At 30.1% G+C, this 27,287-nt stretch overlaps 1 protein-coding gene and 1 pseudogene across 2 annotated transcripts; both read right to left on the bottom strand.

Moving 5' to 3' along the window:
- Window positions 1-678: 678 nt before the first annotated feature.
- Window positions 679-3,821, bottom strand: LOC111317524 (1-aminocyclopropane-1-carboxylate oxidase homolog 4-like; annotated as a pseudogene). Its single transcript, XR_016333608.1, has 4 exons — window positions 3,284-3,821; window positions 2,550-2,937; window positions 1,895-2,145; window positions 679-1,091 (listed from the first exon to the last, which is right to left on the bottom strand). The product of XR_016333608.1 is annotated as a 1-aminocyclopropane-1-carboxylate oxidase homolog 4-like (transcript).
- A 19,704-nt stretch (window positions 3,822-23,525) lies between these two features.
- Window positions 23,526-26,159, bottom strand: LOC111317523 (1-aminocyclopropane-1-carboxylate oxidase homolog 4-like). Its single transcript, XM_022919954.2, has 3 exons — window positions 25,665-26,159; window positions 24,898-25,285; window positions 23,526-24,728 (listed from the first exon to the last, which is right to left on the bottom strand). The coding sequence occupies exons 1-3, from the start codon at window positions 26,105-26,107 to the stop codon at window positions 24,480-24,482; spliced, it is 1,080 nt and encodes a 359-aa protein (XP_022775689.2). The 5' UTR covers window positions 26,108-26,159; the 3' UTR covers window positions 23,526-24,479.
- Window positions 26,160-27,287: the final 1,128 nt, after the last annotated feature.

The raw sequence follows: 27,287 nt of genomic DNA, 5'->3' as shown, positions 1-27,287 counted from the left end.
ATATAATAAAAATTAATTATCAAATTATAAATAATTTTTTTATAAATATCAAATCATAAAATATGATATAATACAAAAATCAAATTACATACCATCCTATGTCAAAAACAACGTTTCCAACTATTTAGTATTTCTTTTCCTTTTTATCCTATTCCTTCTGCTGTGAAGGTTGTGGGACTACCATGTCTTGCTAAAATGTAAAGCCGTATACAAATTTAATTCAATAGCTACACTAATTTAATTTAATTAATTTATGTGAACATGAATTTAATTCATTTATTATATATAATCATTTTAAAAAATTTATTCCATGCAATTGTTTTAAAAAATAATATTTAATAAAATTTAAATTTTAATACCTTTAACTCTTTATTTTATTTTCCAATTATAATTTTTTATAAAAAAATAAAATTAAATAAAATTGTCCAAGTCCCTTCCAGCTAATTTTTTTTGATATGTTCCCTCTATTTACAGAAAAGATTTTCAACCATGTATAAAGCATGAACACGAGGGAAACCTCGCGTACTCGTATCCAATACGGAGACTCCACCAAAACGGCATAAATGTTTACGGAATACATCCGGACACGGTAAAATAGAAAAAAAATTTTGGACATGGTCAAGAAAAGGTGACGGCACGTCCGAACTCGTAGCCACTTATCAGAAGCAGAACCAGACGAAGAGGAAAAAGGAGAACGGCGGTTACATTGAAAAATGGGTATAATTTACACGAGAAGCTGAGTTATATTCAAGGGTTCAGTATGGTTTGAAGTTTGAAGCATCTAAAACTTGAAAAGCCCAAAATGAAATTGAATCAAAGCAAGAACCTTCAAACAAATCAAATCCACTAGAACTATCGGGACATTTCAAATCTTGAATAATACCAGGTTTTCATTTGAGGAAAAATCTTAAAGAACAAGCGGCGTTTATTTGCAGAAGGGACTGCGTCAACCCTGTCTGAGTCGTCGAAGTCGTCGGAGAATGCCGAGCCACTCGTTGCACAGAGAGCTTCTGGTTTGGATGGAGATGGAGGGGCTCTTTCAAGTTTCAACGAGAGAGGCTGAGAGAGGAACAAAAAAAAAGTTGGGCCCTCTAGTGAACCCAAGAAAGTCCAGTACAAGCCCATATTAGATAAAAAGAAAACCCCCGCAAATTCCATACCATAGGCATCATAGGAGACTAAATTTACATCCTGAGTCCAGAAATTGGGCTATTAAAAATTATAATTATTTCAATATTTATATTTACATTACATATTTATATATATAAATGTATACAAATTATTTTTTTATTTTTATGTCTTACAGTATCATGTCTTAATTTTTTAGAAAGTATCAAGTTTTTGTATTCATATTATATCATATTTGTATTACATATTCGTATTTATACTTTATAATGGAGCATTCTTATTGTATACTGACTTGATATGGCAGAATATTGTTACATAAAAAACTACTAACAAAGCATAACATGGTTTTATATTTTCTTTTTGGTAGTGTTTGGTATGGGTGATCACTCCAAAAATCATGATAATTTACACATAATGATAAGATAATTGTGTTTAGTAAAGACTTCGTGATCTTAGATCACTGAAAGAGTGATTAAATTATTATTTTGGAGGATGATTTAATTATCATATAAAAAGATAAAAAACTTTTATTATTTTAAACAACCATAAAATTATTAATTTGTGTAACTATTATAATATACATGATTATTTTTATATTTTTAAGCAAAATAATATTTAATTTTTAATAATACCAAACACAATGATATTTAATTTTTAAAAATTAATTATTGTTAACCAAATAAAGAGATTTCAAATTACGAATATTAAGATTACTTTGATAAAAGATCGCTTTCATAATTATATTGCAAAAGATACGAAACATCACCTTAGAGCTTATAGTAATTTGTCAAAGTTTTGCCGTCCAATTCCATGTTGTGGAACCTTCTTATGTAGTCATCATATACGAATTGACGATAGCGGGCTGGTTTCTCTGGTGAAGTAAGCTCAGAAAATGGTCCATATAAGGCTTCCCTGGCACTAGCATTGAAGAAAACAGCAATAGATACTCGGGGTTCATCGGAAGAATTGGCCAGCACTCTGTGCTCTGCACTTCTGTCACTCATCATTTGACATAATCTGAAAAATGCAGCAAAACAGAACTTCAGGAACCAGAAATCGTAGCAAATAAAATAATTAATAGATCCAATAATTAAAGACAACAATGCTTTGAGGTGCTAATAGTTTCAAAATTTGCTTCTAGCAAAAAGGCAAATCCATCCCGAAAATCACATCTTGATTCAGATAAAAGGCTGTTGAAGGATTCCACATCATCAGGTTTTGGGTTAGATGCATGTAAAATTTATCAGAAATGAAAATAGAAGATAGGCAAAAACAATTCTTTGCAGTTTACTAGATTAATGGAAAAAGTAAGAAAAAAAGTTCCTAAATTCTAATGTTGTACAATTAGACTTTCAGGCACTAAACTGCAAAGAATACTATATAAAGAAAATGGGAAAGAAAAAAGAAAAAATAACCCTTACTTGAAGAACATCTGCAATGTTTATAACAAGAGCTCCAGGTACAGGTTTGACATCCACCCATTCCTCTTCATGCTTAATCTGCAAGCCACCAATGTGATCCTGCAGCAACACCGTCAAGACTCCAGGATCTGTATGAGATGCAATGCCGAGCGTCAGATCAGGCTGGGGACAGCAAGGATAGTAGTGGCACGCCATATATCTTCCTTCCAAACAGGTAGTGTTCTTAAGCTTGTCGGTATCCAATCCCAGCCCTTGGGACAATAGTCCCATCAACCACTCTCCTAAAGCTTTAGTCTGCAAGTTCCATTCAACTACCTCGTCTCTGCAAACTTCAGGAATCTGCTCAAGCTCTGGTAAATTTGGTCCTACGCTTATCCGGAGCGTATCCCTGTCATTCCATCCAAAATTTTACAATGTCAAAGGCAAATTTTAACTAACTTCGTAACAAATTACATTGAAGGTCCAAAATTATCTTGTTAAATTGACTGGAAAAGGTAATAACCTATACTCTACCATCCATTCAATTGTCACAAATCCATACTATTATCTATTCTCTTGATAACAATCAATTTAAAGTTATATATCAAGTTTGCTATAGTAAAATCTTGAAATCAAGATAGAGTTCATAAAAGTCAAATCAAGATAGAGTTCATAACAGTCAACACAGCTCAAATTAATTCAAAAAACGATAAGAAATGATCATCGTAACTAAAAGATTTTGAGTTTGATGAAACCTCCAGCTGGCAGCTTTAGAGTGAAACAAGTCATTGTTGCAAACCAAGGATACACCGGTTCCTTTGTCCCTCCTATAGAACCCTGCCTTGACGTCCTGTGGCTGCTCATGGAAAGCTCTGACGGAACCGATCGTACGGTCCAGTACTTGCACGGGAATTCCATGGTTTAGGATCCGGAAGAACCCAAAGGATCGGGATGCACTGGCAACTTGCTCCACTACCACGGAACGAGGCCCCGACAGGTCGATGGTTGGGATGACAACAGACTCGAGTTTTGGTTTGAGGTCGGAAAGATTTTTGGGTGGGTGAATGAAGAAGCGAGGGATAGCAGTAAGGCCTGAATCGACTAGCCCTTTTGCTCCGATTTTTGATTCGTCGAATCGTTTTACTTCTTCGGCTCTGTCGTACTGGTTTTCACCGTTCACCGCTGCCATTTTTTTTTCCTTCTTTCTAATCTGTTAATTTTTTTTATGTTCAACGCTGGGTTCGTGATCTGTAATAGCATATATGGATGAATATGACAGCCTATCCATAATCCTTTAAGAAAATTATAAAAGAGATAAAATTAAAAAGATTGACAAATAAATATATATAAGATTATTATTTGTACATTTAATAATTATATTTAAATTTAATCGGTGAAATTAAAAAAATTATCACATTTTTTATTAAAATAAATTATATGATAAATAAAAATTGTAATAATATTTTAATTCTGTCTGTAAAGTTGACAATATACAAAATAATAATTTATAAACATGATAGGACAAAGTATCAATACTCTAATCTTAATATCTTATTGTAAAATTTAAAATCCTATCATCATGTTAGATGATATATATATATATATATATATATATATAAAGATCTAATTACATTAGTGTTACAATAAAGCGTTAAAACATTTTTTTATTTTAAATTACAATTAAATTTACAACACATATATTTAGTTATTTTAATTTAATAATAAAAAATATATAACACTATACTAAAATAAATGAATCACGTCTTTATATATATATATATATATATATATGTCAACCATGTGCTAATCAACTTAGTGCCGCCTTCATAGGCGGGACTGCAAAGGAGCCTGAGTGGACGTGGTCCCTCCAAAATTTAAAACCCAAATTATATGTATTTATATTAAATAAATTTAAATTGATGGTTTCAAACTAAAATGATGTAATTTTTTTAATTTTCAGTGTGGTCTAATAATATAATTTTATATTTATTAAAATTAAAACTACACATTAAAAAATTTTAAATTATATTATTATTTATATATTTGTTATGTCATTCACTCAATACTTATTAAGCCCTTAAAAACAATAGATTTATTACATGAATTAAATTACAATAATTTACATTAAAAAAAAATCAAATTGACTCTTCAACTTTTTCAGCAAGATTTCAAATCTCTAATCAATTATTAAACATGATTTTTCTTTTTTCTTTTTTAGTAAACTGCAAGTTCTTTTGATTCTACTTTATATTTTTTTCTCTTGTTAATTTGCAAATTGTAAAGCAATTTGTAAATTATTAAAAAAAAATTCTCTTTTAATTACAAAGTTATAATTTTATTCTTCTAATAATTTATTTTATATTTCTTGTTTTGGTGAAAAATATATTATTTAACAATTAATTTATTTACACAAAAATTATTACTCACAATTTTAAATAAAATTATTTATTGAAGATCTTTTGTTTGTTTTTACATTTATTTATAAATTGATAAAATTTATAATTTTTTTGTGAACTTTTTTATAAGTATATCTTTGTACACGTGTGTGCATATATATATTAATAAATATAATAGAACAATTTTACAAAAGAAAACAAAAGATAAAGTATAATATAAGTTGCTTTTGCGTTGCTTAGTTAGCCAGTTTTTATAACTCTGGAAAAATTTAACTTCAACCTTATGTGGTTTTTTGCATTTTCTTATAATAAAACATTTTATGATTTTGAACACTTAAGATCAAGTGAATTGTGATGAACACTTAACATCAAGTGAATTGTGATAAACTCCATTAGTCAACAGTCATATTGTCCCACAAGGATGATGGAAATTGATGAATCTAATCCACTGATAGCCAGGGAAAGTTGAAATGGCTTTAATATTTAGATGATGAAGTGATGACAGAAACACAATTAAGTTAATTTACAAACTCTTACCCACCTAGTAATAAGGATTTACATCCAATCTTAAATTTTGTGTAATAAATCAAAACAAATCAATTATATAATTTTTATACTATTGATGGATCTGTAGGCATAATCTTAATTGTAGCCTAAAGTCAACTTCACTAATTGTTTTTCATTTATTCTTTACTTATTATACACATACGTTTATTATAGATGCATTCAATTATAACACTCTCTGTATCGAGGGATAGTAAATCCATAGAGGTGTTTCTAAATTTTTTTATGGTATCATAGCTCTTGTAGAATTATTATTCTTTTATATTGTTTTTCTTTTTAACTTTCAATGGCATCTTCTAGCTCATCCACTTTTTTCACCATCCAAACCATAGCACAAATTTCTGCTATAGTCATTGAAAAATTGACTGCCAACAATGATGTGACTTGGCAAGACCTAGTGCTTCATCTGATAGAAAGGATTTTTATGGCAGATCATATTCCTGTTGACTAAAGGGCTCATACAGCCATCATCGCATCTTCTAATGGCAAAAAAGAATTAAATCATGTATTCTCTATATGGTAGCAAGAAGATAAACTTGCCAAAAGTCTTATCATGTCAATGCTATCATCGGTAGTTCATCCTTTCACTGTTGGGCTTTCTTCAACCAGGGAAATATGGAAAAATCTTGGGGGAGCACTTTCTAAACTTCTCAAAGTAGAGACTAAAAGATTTCTTGCAAAAATTAAAAAAAGTTTAAGGGATGAACATCTCACAATTCAAGCCTATCTACAAGAAATGAAGATGATTAGTAATGAACTTACTTGCAATCAATCAACATGTGACAAAGTGTATTGGTCAATTAATGGAATTGGCGATAAGTATGAAACTTTTATCACTGCTGTGAGGTTCGTTTTCCATCTCTTTCATTTGATGAATTCATAAACTTGTTATCTGATTATGAGAAATGTCACATGATCAAGTTTGTTGATTACAAAAAAGTTTTCGTTGCAAATCGAGGATTAAGGCATTCTAGCAATTGTAATTTTCAAAGCCGTTCCAATCATAAAAGAAAAGGATTTTCTCATGATCATAGAAGTAGCAACAGAGATGTGAACTTGAATGTTCCACAGTGAGATTCGTAAAGATCAAACATGATTCAACGATTCACTATTGTCTGTAAAATCTGCAACAAACTATGACATAAAGCATTGTGAATTTATGAGAGATTTAATCATGTATATCAAGAAGAGGATGTCCCAAAAGCTCTTGCTACATGGTCTACACATGATTTTTATAATTTGATTAGATTGTAGACATTGGAATAACCTCTTATCTTACAAATGATGCAAGTAACCTTACTAATATCAAACCTTAAAAAAGAACATCTAGAATCATAGTGAGAGATAGCAAGAAACTCAAAATCTCTCATATTGGAGATGCAACAATTCTTATATCCCTAAGCAATTTTTTACTTAAACATGAGTTAGTGGTTCCAGATATTATTGAAAATTTAATTTATATTGATTACTTGACGTCTCACCATGTGTATTTGTTATCTTCTTATCCTTTAGTTTTATTATTAAGGACAAGAAGACTTGAAAAATAATGGCAAGCATGGTTAAAAAGGACGGTTTATTAATTCCTGGGCAAGACAAGGTGGCTTTCTTTTCAATCAGACAGAGAAAGGTGACTTAGCGAGTTTGGCATCAACGGTTAGGTCATCCATAATAAAAAAATATTGAATTATCTAAGTAATAAAAATTTTATTTTTATCCAAGTAGCAAAGGAATATTCTATTTGTTCAAGTTGTCAATTTGGAAAGTTTTGCAAATTACCCTTTATGCCTAGATATAAATGCAGTGGCTTTCATTTTTAGAAATTACATTGTGATCTCTAGGGTTCAGTTTCCTATACATCTTCACAAGGGTTCAAATATTTTGTTAGATTCGTGGATGATTTCTCTAAATATGTTTGGGTTTTCCTTTTGAAATGAAAATATGATTTCTTTCTATGCTTTAAGGATTTTATGCATATGATTGAAACACAATTAGAGAGGAAAATTAAAGTATTTCAAAGTAATGGTGGGAGTGATTTTAACAAGATTGAATTTTTTTCATTTCTAGTTGACAATGGCATTATTCGACATATTTTTTGTCTTCATACAATTGAGAAGAATGGCACAATGGAAAGGAAACCTTGGCGTATCATCGAATGGGCTTTGACTTTATTTTCCATGGCCATGCACCTAAATGGTTGTGGTTAGAAGTAGTCTATACAACTATATTTCTTATCAATCGAACTCCTACAACAACCTTAAATATGAGTTCACCATACAAAATCCTTTTTGTGAAAGAGCCAAATTATTCATTCTTAAAGAAGTTTTGGTTGTCGCATTATCTTTACTTAGAGATATTATATTATAGAGAAAATAAAATTTTTTCCTAAGAGCCTTATGTCATAATGATTTTGAGATAGTTAGATGAAAAAATTTTAAAATAAAAAAAAAATCATCATCAATCTTTTTTATTAGATGCTATTGGTCACCTAAAAGATTTATTTTTTTAATAAGACAGTAAAACAAGCTTAAAGTTTATCAAAAATATGATTTTAGTTTACGAAAATAAGATTGGATTCAAGAATCGGTTACACGTAGGAGAAAGATTACACCCTCACAATGCCCATAAAATTGGTACCCATTAATCATGCGTTATTGTCGGTGTTAGATAAAATGGTTTCTATTTGAAATTTAATAATAATTCATTTCATTTTTTTTGAAAAAAAAATAATTTTATTAAAAAATTTTATTTGGGAATATTAAAAACGTCTTTACGTTAAAGAATTATATTAAAATTTTTCAACGTTTAAGTAGAATTTACTGATAACTTTTTTTATCTAAGATTCATCATAACATTCCTCAAAACGAAAATAACATTATTTGTGGATAATAATTATTGATGACTCTTCAACATCTAAGCAGAGTATAAAAAATTATTTCCTTTAGAATGTTAATTTAGTTTTATTTAAAAATATACTTTTTTAAATAATACTTTTCGTAAAAAAATATTTTATGTAAAAAATTGATGCTATAATTAATTAATAAGCAATAGTAAAAGGCATAAACATACGGAATGAATACAAGTAATAATAAATAAATATATATGTACCAATGGATGATATGTATGAGTATAAAATGCCATTTGAAATCAGATTCTTAAATATGATGAGCCCATCAGGGTTTTTCAATCTCTGGGTAGAATTTGAGTGCGACTATTTATATTTAAGATTTTATTTTATTTAATCTCATTATTATTGCAGGTTAAAGACTTGTATGAAAAACTTGATGAAATAAAATTTTTTAAATATCTCATTTTTTAGGCGACATTCAAAAATAAATTACTTCACGTGAGATTTTCATAACTATCTTTAAAATGTTGAAATGATTTTGGATATGGGCTCAAGTAAAAGTTTTTAAGATTTGAATGATGATTTTGGGTGATAATTCGAGGTTGCGAGTCGACCTTAGGGTTTGGGTTAAATTTAAGGTTTTGTTAGATTTTTAGAGTTTCGAGTTTTTAGGGTTTTGGAGTTTTAAGTTTTAGGTTTTTGGGGTTTTAAGGTTTTAGGATTTTGAGATTTTAGGGTTTTAAAAAAATATATTTTTGTGAGAAAAATGAGATTTGTTGATAATTCGAACTTTCTCAATTATCTCTAACATTTAGACAGACTTTTCGAAATAAGTTCAATTTTCATAATTTCTCATTTTCTTTAATAATTTATTGATGCAACACAAAGCAAATAAATTATGCACATGAAAGCTAAAAATTAAAACAACCAATTTATTCAATTTTTTAATATATTTTATTCCTATTTACTTATTTTTTTTTATCAATTTCTTCTTGAAACAAAAATTAAAAAAGAAATTTTATTTATAATTTTGGTTTGTGTAGAAAAGCTTTTATTATTTTAATTTTTTAATTAATTAATATTTTTAATCTTTTAATTCTTCAACATATAAGCGAAATTAAAATTTTTTAAATACAATTTTGAATTCCCTTCGACAAATAAATAAGGTTTCCAAAATAAATTTTTTAATTATTATTTTTAATTTTCAAAAACAAATCACTTCAATAAAAATTATTTTTATTATTGTAAAATTACTATTATTATTTGTTAAGAATTTATTATCATTATCCATTCATTTCATTTTTTAATTTATTTTTCTTTCTTTTTTCTTTTTGTTTTTAGCAACCGAATCTAACCCTTTTTTTCCTTTTTTTTTTTTTTAGGGTGGTTTAGTAAAGCTCCCATCCCCTCTATTTCCGTCGATTTAGATTGGCCAAAGGCTTGCTTTTCCATTCGTTGTCGTCCTTTGCAGCCATTCACTGCGCTGCCACAAATTAAGCGCTGGAAACAACCATTTTTTCTTGTTTCTTGTCTCTTCGATTTTTCTTGTAGCCAAATGTTTTTTTTTTTTTTTTTTTTTTTTATCTTTCTGCTTTTGGGTTGCTCACCAACTGGTAAGGACTGTGGTAATTTTTATAATGCTTTTGCATTTTTTTTTTAATTTTCGGAGCAAGGGATAAAAGGAATAAAGAGGATTTTTTATTAGGTTTTTTTGCTATGGGTATGGGCGACTGTTGAGGTTTGGGGCTGAGATTTTTGGTTTTCGACAGGGCTTTGGTGGAGGTTGCAGATGGTCTCTACTTTTGGTGTCAGGTTGGCGTTAGGGGCTGTGGGGTATAGTTTTGGCAATAGGCTTGATGATGTGGGCTGTCGTGGTAGGTTGGTTTTTTGGATGGGTTTAGCATGTTTGGGTGTATTGTTTGTGGGTCATAGTTCATGGAAGGGTCGGGGTTTTGGGACTTGTAATTGGGATATGTAGTGGTGGTGGGGTGGTTTATGGGTTGGTGGTGATCATTAAAGGTGTAAATAATATATTAGTGCTCGTAAGTTATTCAGATTTGATTCGATTAAAATTCGAATTTGATTCGATAATTGTCAAGTCGAGCTCAAGTTCGAGTAGCTCGACTTATCAAACGAGCCAAGTTTGAGTATATTAATATCTGATTCGAATACCTCACGAGTTTAATTGAATTTTTTTATTATATATATCTTTATTATTTTATTTATAAAATTATCATCTTACCTTTAACCTAAAAAACCCTAAACTTTTATTTTCTTCTTTCCCTTTTTTCTTTCCCCCTTTCTCCCTATCTCTCTCATCTCACTAGTCACCAACTGCACCACCCTTTCTTCCTACTACACTCTCTTCCAATCCTTTTGATCTTGTTAGTCTTTCCATTTTATTCTTCTTACTAGTTGGATCGGAGTCGACACCTGGTTATGAAAATAGTAAGAGCATATTATAGTTGAGTAAGAGTTCTGATTTGATGGAATGGCCCACTTGGCTTAATAGCCGAAAATGAAATAACAGTTTATTCTTTCACAATAGCAACCTATTTTTACACAACTTATTCTTGCAGCGGCTATGCACCTAACAGCGGATTCTCGGGTTTGTCTCTCGCATGCTTTCTTTACTGCTTTGTCTTCTCCATTCGATAAGATTCTTATCAATACCTTAAATTATTCGCTTTTATTTCACTCTACCTTATTATTATTATTATTATTATTATTATTATTCTTTGACCCTTTCAAAAACCCTAAATTTATTTATCCATTTATTTTTTTAAAAAAGATTTGTTGGTGTGATTGGAGTTAGGGTTTAAAAAGAGGCTTGAATCAAATTTTGAGATAAATTTTAGGTATACGATCTTCTATCTTCTATTTGTCTGTTGAGAAAATGTGAAAAAATGAAAAATAAACAGGAAAATGTTTGTTTTTCTATGCATAATTTTGTTTTGCATGTCAAAAATTTCTATCTCTGAGTCGTATATTTTCTTTCTTTTTCAGTTTTTTTTTTTTTTTTTGGGTGGAGTCTTTCTTTTGAATTGATTATTGTTTTTGTTATTCATTTGATGACATTTAAAAATGTATAAAAAAACAACTTAAAGTTTTATATATTTACCATAAAACATATTAATTAAACTTTTTATCAGATTATTATTTCTTGGCATTATTTTTGTCATTTTGTAGTCTCTTTATATATTGACGGAGGATGAATTGATGGGCTTGACCACATTGTTTCACTATTACAACATTAATATTTCATAATTATATAGTATTTTAATTATTATGTGATGGAGATCTCTTCAATCTTTTATATCATTGTCCTATTAACAATGTTTGACTGATTTCTAATTTGTACCACTTCATCCACGTAAAATCAATATCATAGGTTTTTTTTTTTTTTTTGAAGGAAAACACTTGCCTTGATAATTGTCACTTGATGATGTTATTAAACATTGTTTTCCATGTCCAAATTTGTATTTTTTTTGAATAATTTAAAATTATTAACAAGATTTTTAAAAGGCAAAATAATACTAAAAACCAAAATCCAAAGATATATAGCAATAGTGTGATTGTTTGACTTCAAAAAAAAAAAAAAAAACTCCAAAGATATATAACAAGGGTGGATTTGAAAAACAATGGAAAATTTTGTACAAAAAGGTATAACTTAGTGACAGTTTGGGTCAAAAATTAATATTATTGAGGACTTGATTCCATAATAATGCATCTCCTATGAATTATTGATAAAACATTTTTTCACATGTAGCCATTAATGGAAGAATTTTGAATATAAATTATTGTTCAAAGTTGAAATTTTAAAAATATAATCTCTGAAGTGAAATTGAAAATTTCCAAATATTCTTTTCCATTGGTTATATTATATACTGTTATTAAATTCGCCCACTGTTAATAAACCTACCAAACCAAAATAATAAAAAGAATCTTATAAATATAAAATTTAAATGTAACTTCCCTTGCATGAGAAATCATATTATTTGAATTTAAAATTTAATTTAATTAATTTATATGATTATTTTAAAATAATAATATTATAAAAATTTAAAATTTAAATCTCAATACCTAAAAAAAGAAATCCATTTAGAGTTTTTTTAGTGTTTTTTCTATGTATTTTCCTAAAGGATATTTCTAGGGGCATTGTAGGCTTTACCCTTAATTACTTGAAAAAATTTTTGTTTGTATATAATGATTAGAAAAGTGAAAAGCAGAATATAAAAGTGATCCCAAATGTTTCTTGGTAAATTATGACAAGGGTTGATTTTTAAGTCAAACATGCAATTAAGTGGATTCTTGATCATTTAAACACAACTTTTTTTATGTAATTATACATTTTTTTGTTTGTTTTAGTTACTGCATGTGTAGGATCAATTGTTTTAGTTACTGCTCATGTAAGATCAATTTAGATCTTATTTATTTACATAATTACTGCCACCCTATTGCATTTTAGTCTTGGATTAATTGTCATATATGGCAAAGACTATGTATATTGTTTGCAATTGCCATAGATGGTTATTATTTACTGTTAAATTCTATACTCTTCCAATAACTTGTTTCTAGCAACTTGTTTGGCATTATTGTTTGATCCCAAAATTGAATTATTGTTTTGATTTGTCCTTTTTTTGTTATAGAGAACAAAACATGTCATCAACCACACTAGATATCTCATCTATACCAACTCAATCGATAATAAATTCTTTTGCTAGCCGAATTGTGTCAGATGATGATAATGATTCAAAGAATGAAATTTTAGATGCCACTGATGGTAACACAAATAAAGCACCAGTCACTGATACCAATGATAGAGAATGTGATGGTACTAACCCTGAAGAGTGTGAGGAAGATAATGAGAAAAAGAGATAAAAGACATCTACTGTTTGGTTGGAGTTTAAAAAAAGTTACTCTTCCTGATGGTTCTAAAAAATAAGAATGTGTCCATTGTAAGAATAAGCTAGCAATAAATGTAAGTAAATGTACAACTTAATTTAATAGGCACTTGATAACTTGTGTCAAGCGAAAAATTTTTCATAATCAACAGCAAATGATCACTTTCAGCCAGTAGACACATGTGGTGATTTACAGGTATTACCTACTCTTACAGATGGCAAGTTTGATATGGCAAAGATAAGAGAGGCAGTTGCACATTGGATACTTATGCACGAGCATCCTTTTTCGATTATGGAAGAGGAAGATTTTAACACGATGTAAAAATGTAAGATGTCTAAATGGGAAAAGATATCACGTAATGTTATTAAAAAGGATTGCATGCAAGTTTATAAAGTAGAAAAGAAAAAATTAAATGCATTATTGAAAACTGTCAACAAGATCACTTTGATGACAATTTATGAAAGTCAAGTAATCAAAAGATTGAGTACATGGTTCTTACAACACACTTTATAGGTTCTAATTGGAGATTACAAAAATGCATTATTAGCTTTATTCATATACCTTCTCCTCCTCGCGATGTTGAGATTGTCAATTATAGTTTTAAGTGTCTAAAGGAATAGAAAATTAAAAACAAGGTGTTTACACTTTCTGTGGACAATGCTTCAAGCAATAATGTGATAATTAAAGTTTTTAAATATACCTTTTCAAGAAATAGGAGGATGCTTTATGGAAGAACATTATTTCATATTCAGTGTTGTGCGCACATCTTAAATCTCATGGTTCAAGATAGTTTTTCTAAGATTAAGAATGTGATTGGTGATATTCATAAAAGTGTGTAATTGGTGATATTCATAAAAGTGTCAGTTTTATTAATTAAAATGAGGTAAGACTTAACTCATTTTTTAACATAATACAGCAGTTATAGTTGCTTGATAAGAAATTCATTCTTGATTGTAAAACATGTTGAAATTCAACATTCGAGATGTTATCGACTGTAATCAAATTCAAAGAAGTATTTCTAAAACTAAAAAAATGAGAATCTCATTACGAACGTTGTCCAAGTCATTAAGATTGGGAAAATGTGGATAAAGTTTATGAGATTTTAGAAGTTTCTAATTCAACCACTAAAATTATCTCTGAAAGTGATTATCCAACTTTAAACCTATTTCTAAATGAAGTTTATCGTATGAAAATGTTGTTGGATAAAATGATGATTGATTAAAATGAATTTGTTCAAGCAATGGTTCGCAAGATGAAGAATAAATTTGATAAGTGTTGGGGATAATGTAATTCATTAATGGTTATAGCAGCTATCTTGGATCCAAGGTGGAAAATAAGGGTAGTTGAGTTTTGCTTTCCTCAAATATACCTTGATAGAGAAGCAAGAGAAAATATTGCTATTGTAATAATTTTGTGTTCACCTGACGAATTTGAAAATAAAATAAAAAATAACAGAGTCGTCACCAATCTTTTTTGGCTAGGTGCGATTAGCCACCTATTAAAACATATCCTTTTAATGAAATCTTAAAATTAATTAAAATTTATTAAAAGGATAATTTTAGGGTATGTGCAACAGTCTGGGTTCTTGAGTCGATTACGTGTGAAAAATAATTAGCACCTCCATAATGCCTGTTTAAAATGGTACCAATTAACTATGTCTTATCCATTGATTTTAATAAAAACAGTATTATTTTCGGTGTTTGAAAAATAATTTTCTTGATTTTTTACTTATTGGGAATTGATTTTTTTTTAATTTTTTAAAATTTATTTATTGTTCAAATTTTATTTGAGAAAAATAAATTAAAACCCTTTTATTAAAATAATTCTTAAAATGTTTTAGTACGTTGGTAACATTATAAGAATTCCTTCTCACGTAGAGATTTTTTAGGCATCACTTTTCAAAATACCTTAGAATCTCATCCTCGAGGGCTCAAATTTATTTTTTGTAAAAAAATATGTCATGCATGCAATGCAAAATGTTACTATGTTGATGCACACATTTTATTCTTTTTTTTAAAAATTTCATTAATTGTTTTATTTGATTTTTTATTTTTAATTTAAATTTTTGAAGAAAAAATAAAATTTTATTATATTGAAGTTTTTTTATAAATATTCAAATATACTGATAATATTTAAAAAAAATCTTCTCACCTAAGGATTTCATAAAGCATCACTATTGAAAATACTTTTTGGAATCTCTTCATTGGATAAATTTCCTTTTTTTTATTTATATATTTTTTTTAATTTTATTTTTTAATACATTAGTTAATTTTTACTTTTTTATTTTTATAAAAATTTTTTTTATTGTATTGAAAATTTTTTATAAATACTCTAATATATTGATAGTATTTAAAAAAAAATTTTTCACCTAGAGATTTCATAAGTATCACTACTCGGAGTACCTTTGAGTCTCATCATCGGATAAAATTTTTTTTTCTTTACATTTTTTATTAATTTATAAGATTTATTCTAAAATTAATATAATTATCAAAAACCTTTATTATATATTTTTATTAATTATTATTATAAAACAATAAAAATTTATTTTAGTAAATTTAAATATTTTTATATGCATAAATATTAATAATAAAATTTAAAATCATAAAAATAACATTTTAAAAAAAATTTTAAAAAATTCAAAAATTTTTTTTTTTACTTGAACCGGATCGATCAACAATCCAATCAACACGCGATCTAATTTGACGGTTTTATCTGACGTCAACGGTTTAGTTTGGGTCAATTTAATTAGACTAGTCAAATGTTGAAAGAGAAACGGTTCAGGTGTGCGGATCCCTAGTCGAGTCATGGGTTAATGTGCAGATCTTCAGGGGCTAAAATGACGTCGTTTTGGTTTTTATAGAAATGGCGTTGTTTTGGCTTTTGCAGTTTCTATAAAATGCCAAAAAGAAATTTTTCAGTCATTTTCTTCTTTTTTAGAAAAAAAACCTCTCTTTTCTCTCTCAGCCAAAACACAAAGTGGTCGGTCGGTTGTTGACACTATCGTCGCCACTGGTCACCTGCTGCCGTTGTTGGTGATCGAAAAAAGCTAAAATCACCTAAAATGTTTTCCTCGACCCCCTAAACATAGATCCAATCTCTGTTTGATGAAAAAAAGGCTCTAAACGGTGCTGATCTGCCTTTGAAGTTTCGACTAAATTTTTTTGTGTTTGTGTGTTTTTTTTTTTTTAATGTTGGTGCTGAGTTCCCCCACTTAGGGGCTATGGCTTTCGGTTCTCTTTTTTTTTTTTTTACATAAAGCTCTTTTTATTTTGGTAGATTTTTTTTTTTTACTTTTGTAGAGTTTATGGGCTTTTAATTGATAGCTCCTTTTCCTTTTTAATTGTGCAGGAAATTAGCTCTATTTATAGAGCTTTTTGGGATTCAAATTTTAGATATTTTGAGATTCAAATATCAAATTTTCAATCAGTGTGGTAGACTTTTGGTGGTCGAGATTCACACTACCAAGTTAGGCAGGGTGTCAGGCGACTGTCGGTGATGATTTTGAACTTTAGAGAGAGTGCATTTAATGCACTCAGATTTTTGTCAAACTGAACCAGGTAAGGAAAGAAGAAGAAAAAGAAAAAAAATAAAAAAAAATACAAAATGGTGTTTACAGCTACCTCTCTTTGCCTATTTTTGAAAATCAAGAATAAGGCAAAGACAAATAACTAACTATTTTGTTTGAAAAGAAGAAACATTGAGCATAAAATCTTTTTTTTTAGGGCTCCGAAAGTTTAACAATATTTTTGAAAATTTAAAAGGCTCCTCTGAGCAGAGGCTCAAAAACTTTTAAAAATTTAAAGAGGCTCCTTTAAGTAGAGGCTTAACGACTTTTAAAAATTTTAAAAAAGGCTCATTTAAGCATAGGTTCAACAACTTTAAAATTTATCATCCTAGAAAAGCTCTTCTAAGCAAAGGCTTAACAACTTTAAAAATTTCATTTGAAAAAGCTCTTCTAAATAGAGATTTAACAACCTTAAAAATCTTATATGAAAAAGACTCTTCTAAGCAGAAGCTCAACAACTTTAAAAATTTTAAAAAGGCTCATTTAAGCAAAGGCTCAATAATTTTAAAATTCATCATCCTAGAAAAGCTTCTTTAAGCAGAAGTACAACAACTTTAAAATTCATCTTAAAAAAATTTCTTTAAACAAAGGCTCAACAACTTTAAAATTCATCTTGAAAAAGCTCTTCTAAGTGAGGCTCAACAACTTTGCTCAATAACTTTAAAAATCTCATCTAACAAAGTTCCTCAAAGTAGAGGCTCAATAACTTTAAAAATCTCATTTGAAAAAAGCTCCTTTAAGTAGAGGCTCAACAACTTTAAAAATCTTATCTGAAAAAGGCTCCTCTAAGCAGAGGCTCAAAAACTTTAAAAAATTTAAAAAGGCTTCTTTAAGCAGAGGCTCAATAATTTAAAATTCATCATTCTAAAAAAACTAATCTAAGCAGAGACTTAACAACTTTAAAAATTTTATCTGAAAAAAACTCTTCTAAGTAGAGGCTCAACAACTTTAAAAATTCATATTGAAAAGCTCATCTAAGTAGAGGCTTAACAACTTAAAAAATCTCATATGTTCTCAAAATCGAGTTTTCATCTTTGAACAAGTAAATTTCTCTTTTTTGAAATCTTTTGTTTGATTATTATCTTCATCTGAATATCAAAATCTTATTTTTATTAGAAAATGAAAAGTCTCTGTCTTTATTATAACTGCTCATGGATGTATGTACTGAGTGCTCTAAATGCAATGCATGTAATGCAATCAAAATTATTCATTGCAGTAAAAAAGTTTTCAAAATCTCTTACTTTTTGCTTCTTTTATCAGAATTCTCAACAATTACCATATGACCAATCTGTTTTTAACATCTGACCATTGTATTCTTCCCTAATAATACTTTTCTTCTTCAAAAGCTTGCAACATTAATGTCTTGTCATGCTTTTCTCATCTTTTTCCATCTGTCTTTAACAACTTTTAAAAAGTAATGCTAAAATCTTTCATGTTTGTTTTTTTTTTCATCATTTTAAGTTCAAAACAAAAAAAGTGCAATCATACATTTCTCCTATTTATACGGTGAACAAAAATATCAAATGAGAATAAAAGAATGGATAGGCATTATTCCTAAAGGAAAGATAACATATTTCAATAAACTGATAACAAGTACATGGCAAAGTGTTTGAGTCTAAACAAAGGTGCCCAAATAATGATCATAAAATAATCATGAATAAAATATTCTCAGATTCATTTTTTAAAACTAAATCAAATGACTTTCTTGATCCTTCAAACTTCGTCAAACTACACTTACCCCTATGTTGTGGGATCTTCTCTTAATGATGTTTGTTCTTCGCATCTAAGCCATATTTTTTCAGATTTTTAGCTTAGATATGTCATTCTTTTTCACTTTTCACTTTTTATTTATTTTTTATTTTTTTAAGCAAAAATATTTCTTTACAATATCTGAATTTATCGAAATAGGTAAATCACCTCCATCCATCTCTGTTAAAATCAATGTCCCATCAAAAAATACTTTTTTCACCACGTATGGGCCCTCCTAATTTGGTGTCCATTTTTTTCGATTGTTATATTGATTTGGAAAAATCTTTGTCAACATTAAGTCTCCTTCTCTAAAGCGACGGGAATTGATTTTCTTGTTATATGCTCTTATCATCCTCTTTTGATATAATTGACCATAACAAAGTGCTGTAAGTTTTTTCTTTTCAATGAGGTTTAATTATTCGTAGCGATTTCGAACCAATTCTACTTCTTCTAACTTTACCTCCACCAAGACTCTCAGCAAGGGAATTTTTACTTCGATTGATAGCATAGCTTCCATTCCATATACCAAAGAGAAGGGGTTGGCCTATTAGATGTTCTGACTGATGTTCTATAAGCATGCAAAGCAAAAGGTAACTTTTCATGCTAATCTTTATAAGTATCAGTCATTTTCTTTAAGATTTTTTGATATTCTTATTTGCAGCCTCCACTGTGCTATCATCTTTGGACGATATGGTATTGAATTACAATGATGGATCTTGAATTGAGTGCACACTCCATTCATCATTTTGCTATTCAAGTTTTTGACATTATTAGAAATAATCATTTTTGAAAGCTCATATCTGCATATTATCTTTTTTTTTTGAACTTGCATACCATAGATTGGGTCACACTAGCATATGATGCAGCTTTTACCCACTTTGTGAAGTAATCAATCATCACAAATATGAATCTATGCCCATTTGAAGCTTTTAGAGTGATGGGACCGATGACATCCATGCCCTATATTGAGAATGGCCACGGAAGAGCCAAAATGTGTAATGCTATTAGAAGAGTGTAGATTTTATCAGCATAGATCTGACACTTATGACATCTTTTAGTATAATTAATACAGTCACTCTCTATTGTCAACCAATGTAACTGGCTCTCATAATTTATTTAGCCATTATATAACCATTTGCATGTGCCCCACAAACTTTATCATGCACTTCTTCAATAATTCTCTTTACTTCAGCTGCATTCATATATCTTAAGAGCACTTGATCTCGACCCTTTTTATAGAGGATATTTTCATCCATAAAGAAACTCATAGCCAACTTTCTAATAGTCTTTTTATCATTTTTTGTTACTTGTTCTGGGTATTGCTAGCTTTTGATGTATTGCATAATGTCATGATACCATGGCTTCCCATTAACTTTTTCTTCAACACTTAAATAATGTGCTGGTTCATCTTTCACATCCAGCTTGATGGGTTTGATTTCAGTATTTACATCTATTTTAATCATTGCAGTTAGAGTAGCCAGTGCATAAGCAATTTAGTTTTTTTCTCTAGGTAAATGCTCAAACTGAACTTCTTCGAATAGTTTGACCAACTCAGAGATGTATTTATGGTATCGGATCAACTTGGAATCTCTTGTTTCTCATTCTCCTTATAACTGATAGATGACTAGAGCTGAATCTCCAAACACATCCAACACTTTGATCTTCTTTTCAATCGCTGATTGTAGACCCGTAACACAAGCCTCGTATTCAGCCATATTGTGATGGGATAATAATGTTTATCGGAAGATATTAAAATTACCTCAATACCATGGCCTAAAGCATTAACAACTCCATCAAAATACAACCTCCAAGATTTTCCAATAGGTTCATTTTCTTTAATGGCCATTATCTTCGTCAGAAAAATCTAGTTTCATTGGCTCATAATCTTCGGTTGCATGATCGACAAGAAACTCGGCTATTGTACTTTGTTTAATAGCCTTTTGAGTCATATAAACAATATCATATTATGAAAGCATAACTTGCTACCACACTATTTCCCTATCAATGAAGGTTTCTCGAAGATATACTTAATAGGATCCAACTTCGCTATGAGCAAAATAGTGTGGTAAAGCATATATTGTATAAGCCTTCGAGCTGTCCAGGCCAATGCACAACACATCTTCTTTAATGGTGAATACTTGAACTTGTAATCAGTGAATTTTTTACTTAAGAAGTAGATCGCTTATTCTTTCTTGTTGGTTTTATCTCTTTTATTTGTGTGTTGTATTTGAATCATTTGATGAGACTTTTATTTGCTTTGATTTGGATATTGTGTAAGTTTTTATTATTATTGTTGTTGTTGTTGTTGTTGCTATTGTTATTGTTATTATCTTGAAAATATAATATTTATTAGGTTTGATAAAAAATAGTTGTAAAAGATCTCGAACTCGAGCTGAGCTCTTAAGCTCGCGCACAAATACTCGATTCTTGTTAAGTATAAGAATCGAGCTTAATCAAGTGAGATCGAGTAACTCGATTTCGATTACGAATCGAGCTTGAGCTATGAAAATGAAACTTGATTAAGTTCGAGCCAAGTATCGAGCTACGAATTGGGAGTCAAGCTTGAGCTCGAGTTCGAGCTTCTCATTATATCATCTCGACTCAACTCAACTTGATTACACCCTTAGTGGCCACTAGTCGCTTGATGGTGGTTAAACAACAAAGTGGTTTGAAGCTTCTGTGTTGAAGTTTAAGGATGGTCCCTATGAAAAAAATGGTACTCTCCCCCTTTCTGGTTGTTGAGCCTTTCCTGTTTTAGATGGCCTTTTTTTCTTTTTCTGTAATAGTAGTTGCTGCATTTTGGGTTTTGCAATGTTGCATTTCAGGGTAAGAAAAAGTAGAAAATTTTGATCAAATTATATTGGAAGTAAATGGAAACAAGATGAGGTAAAAAAAAAGGTCCATAGTGAAAATGTGTAGTGCTAGTGTTAGTTTGAAGAGAAAGTGAGGATGAAAGCCTTGTCAAGGAAGTCCCTTTATTTTTTTTGTAAATAAATTTTTTTATAATTTTTCAATTAATAATTTGAGCCTTAAAATTAAAATTAAATTTTGGACTTAAATTTCTTTCAAATTAAAATTAAAAAAAGGTTAATAGCGAAAATGTACAGTGCTGGTGTTAGTTTGAAGAGAAAGTGAAGATGAAAAGCTTTGCTAAGGAAGTCTTTTTTTTTTTTGTAAATAAAATTTTTTGTAATTTTTCAATTAATAATTCAAACCCTAAAATTAAAATTAAAATTTGGACTTCAAATTTCTTTCAAATTCATGTAAGATTAACCCAAAATTGATTTAGAATGGGCTTAAAATTGAAGTTCAAGTTCCATAATTGGATCTAAGTTAAAACAATTAACTTAGGTTTTTATTGGACCTAAGCCTAACGGACTTAAAATTTAATTAATTGAGCTTCGCTCGTATAATGCAATTCCAAATATTTAATTCCAAATATTTAATACAAGATCAAAATATGCCCGATCAAATCCAAATGTTGAATTATTCAAATTGACATGTTCAATCCAAAATCGAAATCAAATATGGCCCGGATAAAATTAAATGTTTATTCTTTCTTTATATTTTTATTAGTTACAACCAAAACCATAAAGGATATAGATATCTTCTTTTTCCCACTAGCCGTATATATATTTTAAGACATGTTGTTTTTTATGAAAATGAATTTTCTTACATGGCAGATTCTAGCATTGATCGTCGAACTAAAGTGGAGCTCAGTAATCCTAACATATGGATGAACTTTATTGATATCCTGAATATCAGAACATGCTGGAATTTTCGTCATCTATGTCTCCTGCACCTTTTTTTGGGAACTTTCATGACAGTCGCAACACTTCAGTAGCCACATCACGAGAATAGGCTATGCAAATTGAAGCTGAAAATTAAAAAATGAGAATGACTCACTTCCACATCCATCCTCTCATGCAACAAGATCAAATGACAAACAAATTTTTTTCTCTTGATCTAGGACGTCATTTATAGCTCAACACACATCCTATGACAACTAGAGGTACCTTAAAGGTAGGCCTTTTACATATTAATTCTGATCAATCATGTGATATACCTTAAGAACTGACAACTTTGAAGATTGCTTTTGCTCATTCAGGGTCGTACAAGGCAATGCAAAAATAACTACAAGCCCTCTTCAAGAATCATACTTTGACTCTTGTTCCTCGACAATCTTCAATGAATATTATTGGACCCAAATGGGTTTATAAAACCAAATTGAAGTCAGATGGCAGCTTGGAAAGACTCAAGTTAGGTTGGTTGCCAAAGGTTTCAACCAACAAAATGGCATTAATTATAAAGATGCATTCAGTCAAGTTATTAGACCTTAAACAATTCGCATTATTCTTACATACATCCAGTCAAGTTATTAGACCTGAAACAGTTCGCGTTGTTCTTATTATTGCACTCGCTAAATGTTGGTCTATCTAGTAGCTTGATGTCTAAAATACATTTTTTTCAAGGTCTTTTTGAAAGAACCTATCTACATGGAGCAACCCTTGGTTTTCAAGACTCTAAGCATCTAGAGTATGTATGTAAACTTAATAAAGCATTGTATGGTTTTAAGTAAGCCCCTAGCGCAAGGTTTGAAAGGTCTAGTCATTATCTACTTCAGTTTGGTTTTATAATAGCCATAGTAATAAAACTCTCTTTACTCTCCATCATGAAATTAAAAGGCACTATATTCCAACCGTTATATATGGATTATATTATCTTAACAGGAAGCAATTCTGATCTGCTTAATAATTTCATCTTTGAACTCAGTATAGAATTTTCCATGAAGGATTTGGGAAACCTCAACTACTTTCTTGGCATTGAAGTGTCTTACACTTCTCATAGGATGTTTTTATCTCAACAAAAATATGCTCATGAACTTCTCCAGCGTGCTGAATTGATTGCAAACCTTTAGCCACTCCAATTATCAACAAGTTTTCAGTTTTATCACATATAGAACCATTTTCAAATCTTTCGTTTTTTCGTAGCCTGGTTGGTGCAGTGCAATATGTGACCATTACAAGAGATGAGTTATGCTTGCAGTCAATATAGTTTGTCAAGTTATGCATTCACCAATTGTTGGACACTTTCAGCTTGTAGAAAGAAGACTGAGATATGTCGGGACTTTAGACCATAGCTTACACTTGCTTAACGAGTCTAGTTTGGATTTGTATGATTTTTCTGATGCTAATTGGGCAAGTTGTTCATTGACTTGTTGATCTATCATCGGCTATGCAGTTTTTCTTGGTTTAAATTTGATATCTTGGGTAGCTAAGAAACAACAAATTGTTGCAAGATCCAGTGCAAAGGTTGAGTACAAGGTCATTGCTTCAACGGCTGCAAAATTCACTTGGCTTTCCTCTCTCATGCGTGATCTTGGTGTTCCCTTGTCTTAGCCATATATTTTATATTATGACAATATCAATGCTTTATGTCTTATAATCCAGTGTTTAATGCATGAATGAAACGCATTGAAATTGATTATCATTTTGTTCGTAAAAAAGTGGCTCAAGGCCTTTGGTTACTTGTTATGTGCATTCTTCGCATCAATTGGGCGATATATTCACGAAAGCTCTTCGCCGCAATCACTTTCAAATGCTGCATGCAACATTTTCTGTAATATTGATTTATCTGAGCAATAAATTAAAACAAATCAACTATATAATTTTCTGTAATATTGATTTATCTGTGGGCACAATCTTAGCTGTAGTCTTAGGTCAACTCCACTAATTGTTTTTCATTTCTTCTTTTCTTAGTGTACATATATATTTATTATAAATATATTCAACAACAACACTCTTTGTATTGGGAGAAGTGTTTTCTAAACCTTTTTACGTAGTTTATGATTTTCTCCTCCATTGACAGCATCGATGCTGATCTTTCTTATTATAGCTGACTTGAAGAACGTGGTTTTGATTTATCTTTCACAGCTTATAGTAATTTGTCACAGTTTTGTCCTCCAATGCCTTGGTGAAGAACCTTCTCAGGTAGTCATTGTATGTGAATTGCCGGTAGAGGGCTGGTTTCTCTGGTGAAGTAAGCTCTGGAAATGGTCCATATAAGTCCTCCCTAGCACTTGCATTGAAGAAAACAGCAATTGATATTCGAGGTTCATGGGAAGGATTGGCCAACACTCTGTGCTCCACACTTTTGTACTCGTCATTGGACATAATCTGAAAAATGCAGCAAATATATGCAGCAATTACCAAGACATCGGGATGTACTTCCTTACAAGCTCGAATTTTCCGCCTAGACTTCAGTCTTCCATACTCCAAACTTCCAAGAATAGTATTCAAAATTTTTAAAAAAAATGGCAATAATAATAAGAATGAAAAACTTTACCCGAAGAACATCTGCAACATTTATAACAAGAGCTCCAGGAACAGGTTTGACATCCACCCATTCCCCTTCATGCTTAATCTGCAGCCCACCAATGTGATCCTGCAGCAACACTGTCAGGGCTCCTGGATCCGTATGAGATGCAACCCCTATCGTCAGATCGGGCTGGGGACAGCATGGATAGTAGTGGCCGACCATAACTCTTGCCTCCAAACAAGTAGTGTTCTTGATCCTGTCCGTATCCAATCCAAGCCCTTCAGACAACAATCCCATTAGACGCTCTCCCAACGCTTTTGTCTCCGTGTTCCATTCAACCGCTGCATTTCTACAAACCTCGGGAATCTCACTAACTTCTGCTAGAGTTGGTCCTAGTTTTATCTGGAGTGTGTCTCTGTTGTTTCACCCAAAACTACGATTTAGAAACAATAGCAGTCGATTGGATTTTTAATTTTAGTGTTCTAAGAGTTAATTTTTTATGGTTTTAATTATAAAAATTAGGCGTAAATTAATTAACTCGAAATGTTAATTATCTACTCCACCAGAAATCAAGTTAAATTGTCGTCTTTACAAATTTTCCTGAAAAATCAAGAACAGTTAATAACCCGAAAACTCAATCTTTTCGTTTACTTGTCACCTTTACAACAAGGATATAAGGACAACACTTACAAACATGGTTAAAGTTAGACGCCACATATAAGTAGTAAAATTAACAACAAGTAATAATCATATATTTACTATTATTATTATTATTATTATTATTTCATAAGTACCTCCAGCTTGCGGCTTTAGAGTGAAACAAGTCAATGTTGGAAAAGAAGGATACACCGGTTCCGGTGTCCCTACGATAGAACCTTGCCTTGACGTCCGTTGGATGCTCATGGAAAGCTTTAACGGAACCAATCGTACGGTCCAGAACTTCCACAGGAATTCCATGGTTTACAATCTGGAAGAAGCCAAAGGATCGAGATGCACAGGCAACTTGCTCCACGACCACTGACCGAGGCCCCGAGAGGTCGATGGTTGGGATGACAACGGACTCGGGTTTGCGTTTGGGTTTGAGGTCGGAAAGAGTTTCGGGTGGGTGGATGAAGAAGCGAGGGATAGCGGTGAGGCCTGAATCGACTAACCCTTTCACTCCGATTTTTGATTCGTCGAATCGTTTTACTTCTTGGGCTCTGTCGTATATGTTTTCGACGTTAATAGTTATTGCCATTTCGTTTTTCTTGTTTTTGATCTATTATCTAACAAGCTAAGCTATATGGGATCAAAATGTAACTTGTAGTATATGGTAGAATATATATAAATAATCCTTGAAAGAAAAGTATAAGAGACCAAAAAAAAATAGTAACAAACAATCTAAGACTTCACAAATAATATTAAAGAATTATTACATGTTCTTTAATAATTAATTAATAATTTAATAATTTTTATAAATATACTTAATGAGAGCAAATAATTTTAAAAATTCTACAAATATAGTATTCTTTTTTGTCTCATTAATATTGTATGGTATGATTTTTTTAGGTTCAATTATTTCAATTTTGACCTTAATTAGTTATCAAATATTTTATTGAATTAAATTAATTTTGAGAAATACATGCTTTGAAAATTAAGTTTATTCAAAAGTTATCTAAGAAGTTTATTTAATATTTAAAGAAAGTTATATTTGGTGTATAAAATAATAGATACGATAGATAATAATCATCTTATATTTTATTTGTGTCATAACGTCTAGATCCGGGGATCTATCGCTAGACATTGACTTTTAAGGAGTCGCCACCAATCTTTTTTATCTAGGTGCGATTGGTCATCTAAGGAATCTGTCCTTTCAGGGAACACCTAAGTTTAAGGGTTCCTAAAAGAATAGGTTCAGGTCTACAAACCAGAACAGGGTTTGGGAGTTCGATTACGTGTGAGGAAGGTTATAGCACCCTCACAACGCCCATCAAAAGATGGTACCAGCTTAAATTTGTGTTATCCAAAAGCCTTAAAATTTTACCAAGTAATTAATTATTGAAAATTATTCTCAATTGACTCTAATACTTTTAGCAGAAAATTGAGAAAATTCCCTCACCTCAAGAGTATACAAGAAAAACTACTGTTTCATTTGCAGAGGCTCCGTCGTCGGATTATTTAAAAGAAAAAAACAAAATCAAAATTAAGATAGAAAGGGAGGAAAGAATGATTTTTTTTTGTAGGAAAAATTGATACTTTCAACTTTTCCTCAAAAATATTTTTTGGAAATTTATTTTTAAGGAAAATTGATACCTTCAACTTTTCCCTAAAAATATTTTTTTTTGGAAATTTATTTATGAGGAAAATTGATACTTTCAACTTTTCTCCAAAAATATTTTTTGGAAATTTATTTCTGAGGAAAATTGATACTTTCAACT

This window comes from Durio zibethinus, chromosome 2 (assembly GCF_047325235.1).
Source record: "Durio zibethinus cultivar Kanyao isolate XHJ-2024 chromosome 2, ASM4732523v1, whole genome shotgun sequence".
Lineage (NCBI taxonomy): Eukaryota > Viridiplantae > Streptophyta > Magnoliopsida > Malvales > Malvaceae > Durio > Durio zibethinus.
Note: the sequence above shows the minus strand (reverse complement) of the source record. Positions and strands in the feature narration are given on the sequence as shown.

Excerpts from the sequence above, each read along its gene's own strand:
- LOC111317523 (XM_022919954.2), bottom strand. The coding sequence starts at position 26,107 with ATGGCAATAACTATTAACGTCGAAAACATATACGACAGAGCCCAAGAA. Across the intron at positions 25,286-25,664 it reads TCTAAAGCCGCAAGCTGGAG|AGACACACTCCAGATAAAAC; the intron begins GTACTTATGAAA and ends GTGAAACAACAG. Across the intron at positions 24,729-24,897 it reads ATGTTGCAGATGTTCTTCGG|ATTATGTCCAATGACGAGTA; the intron begins GTAAAGTTTTTC and ends TGCATTTTTCAG.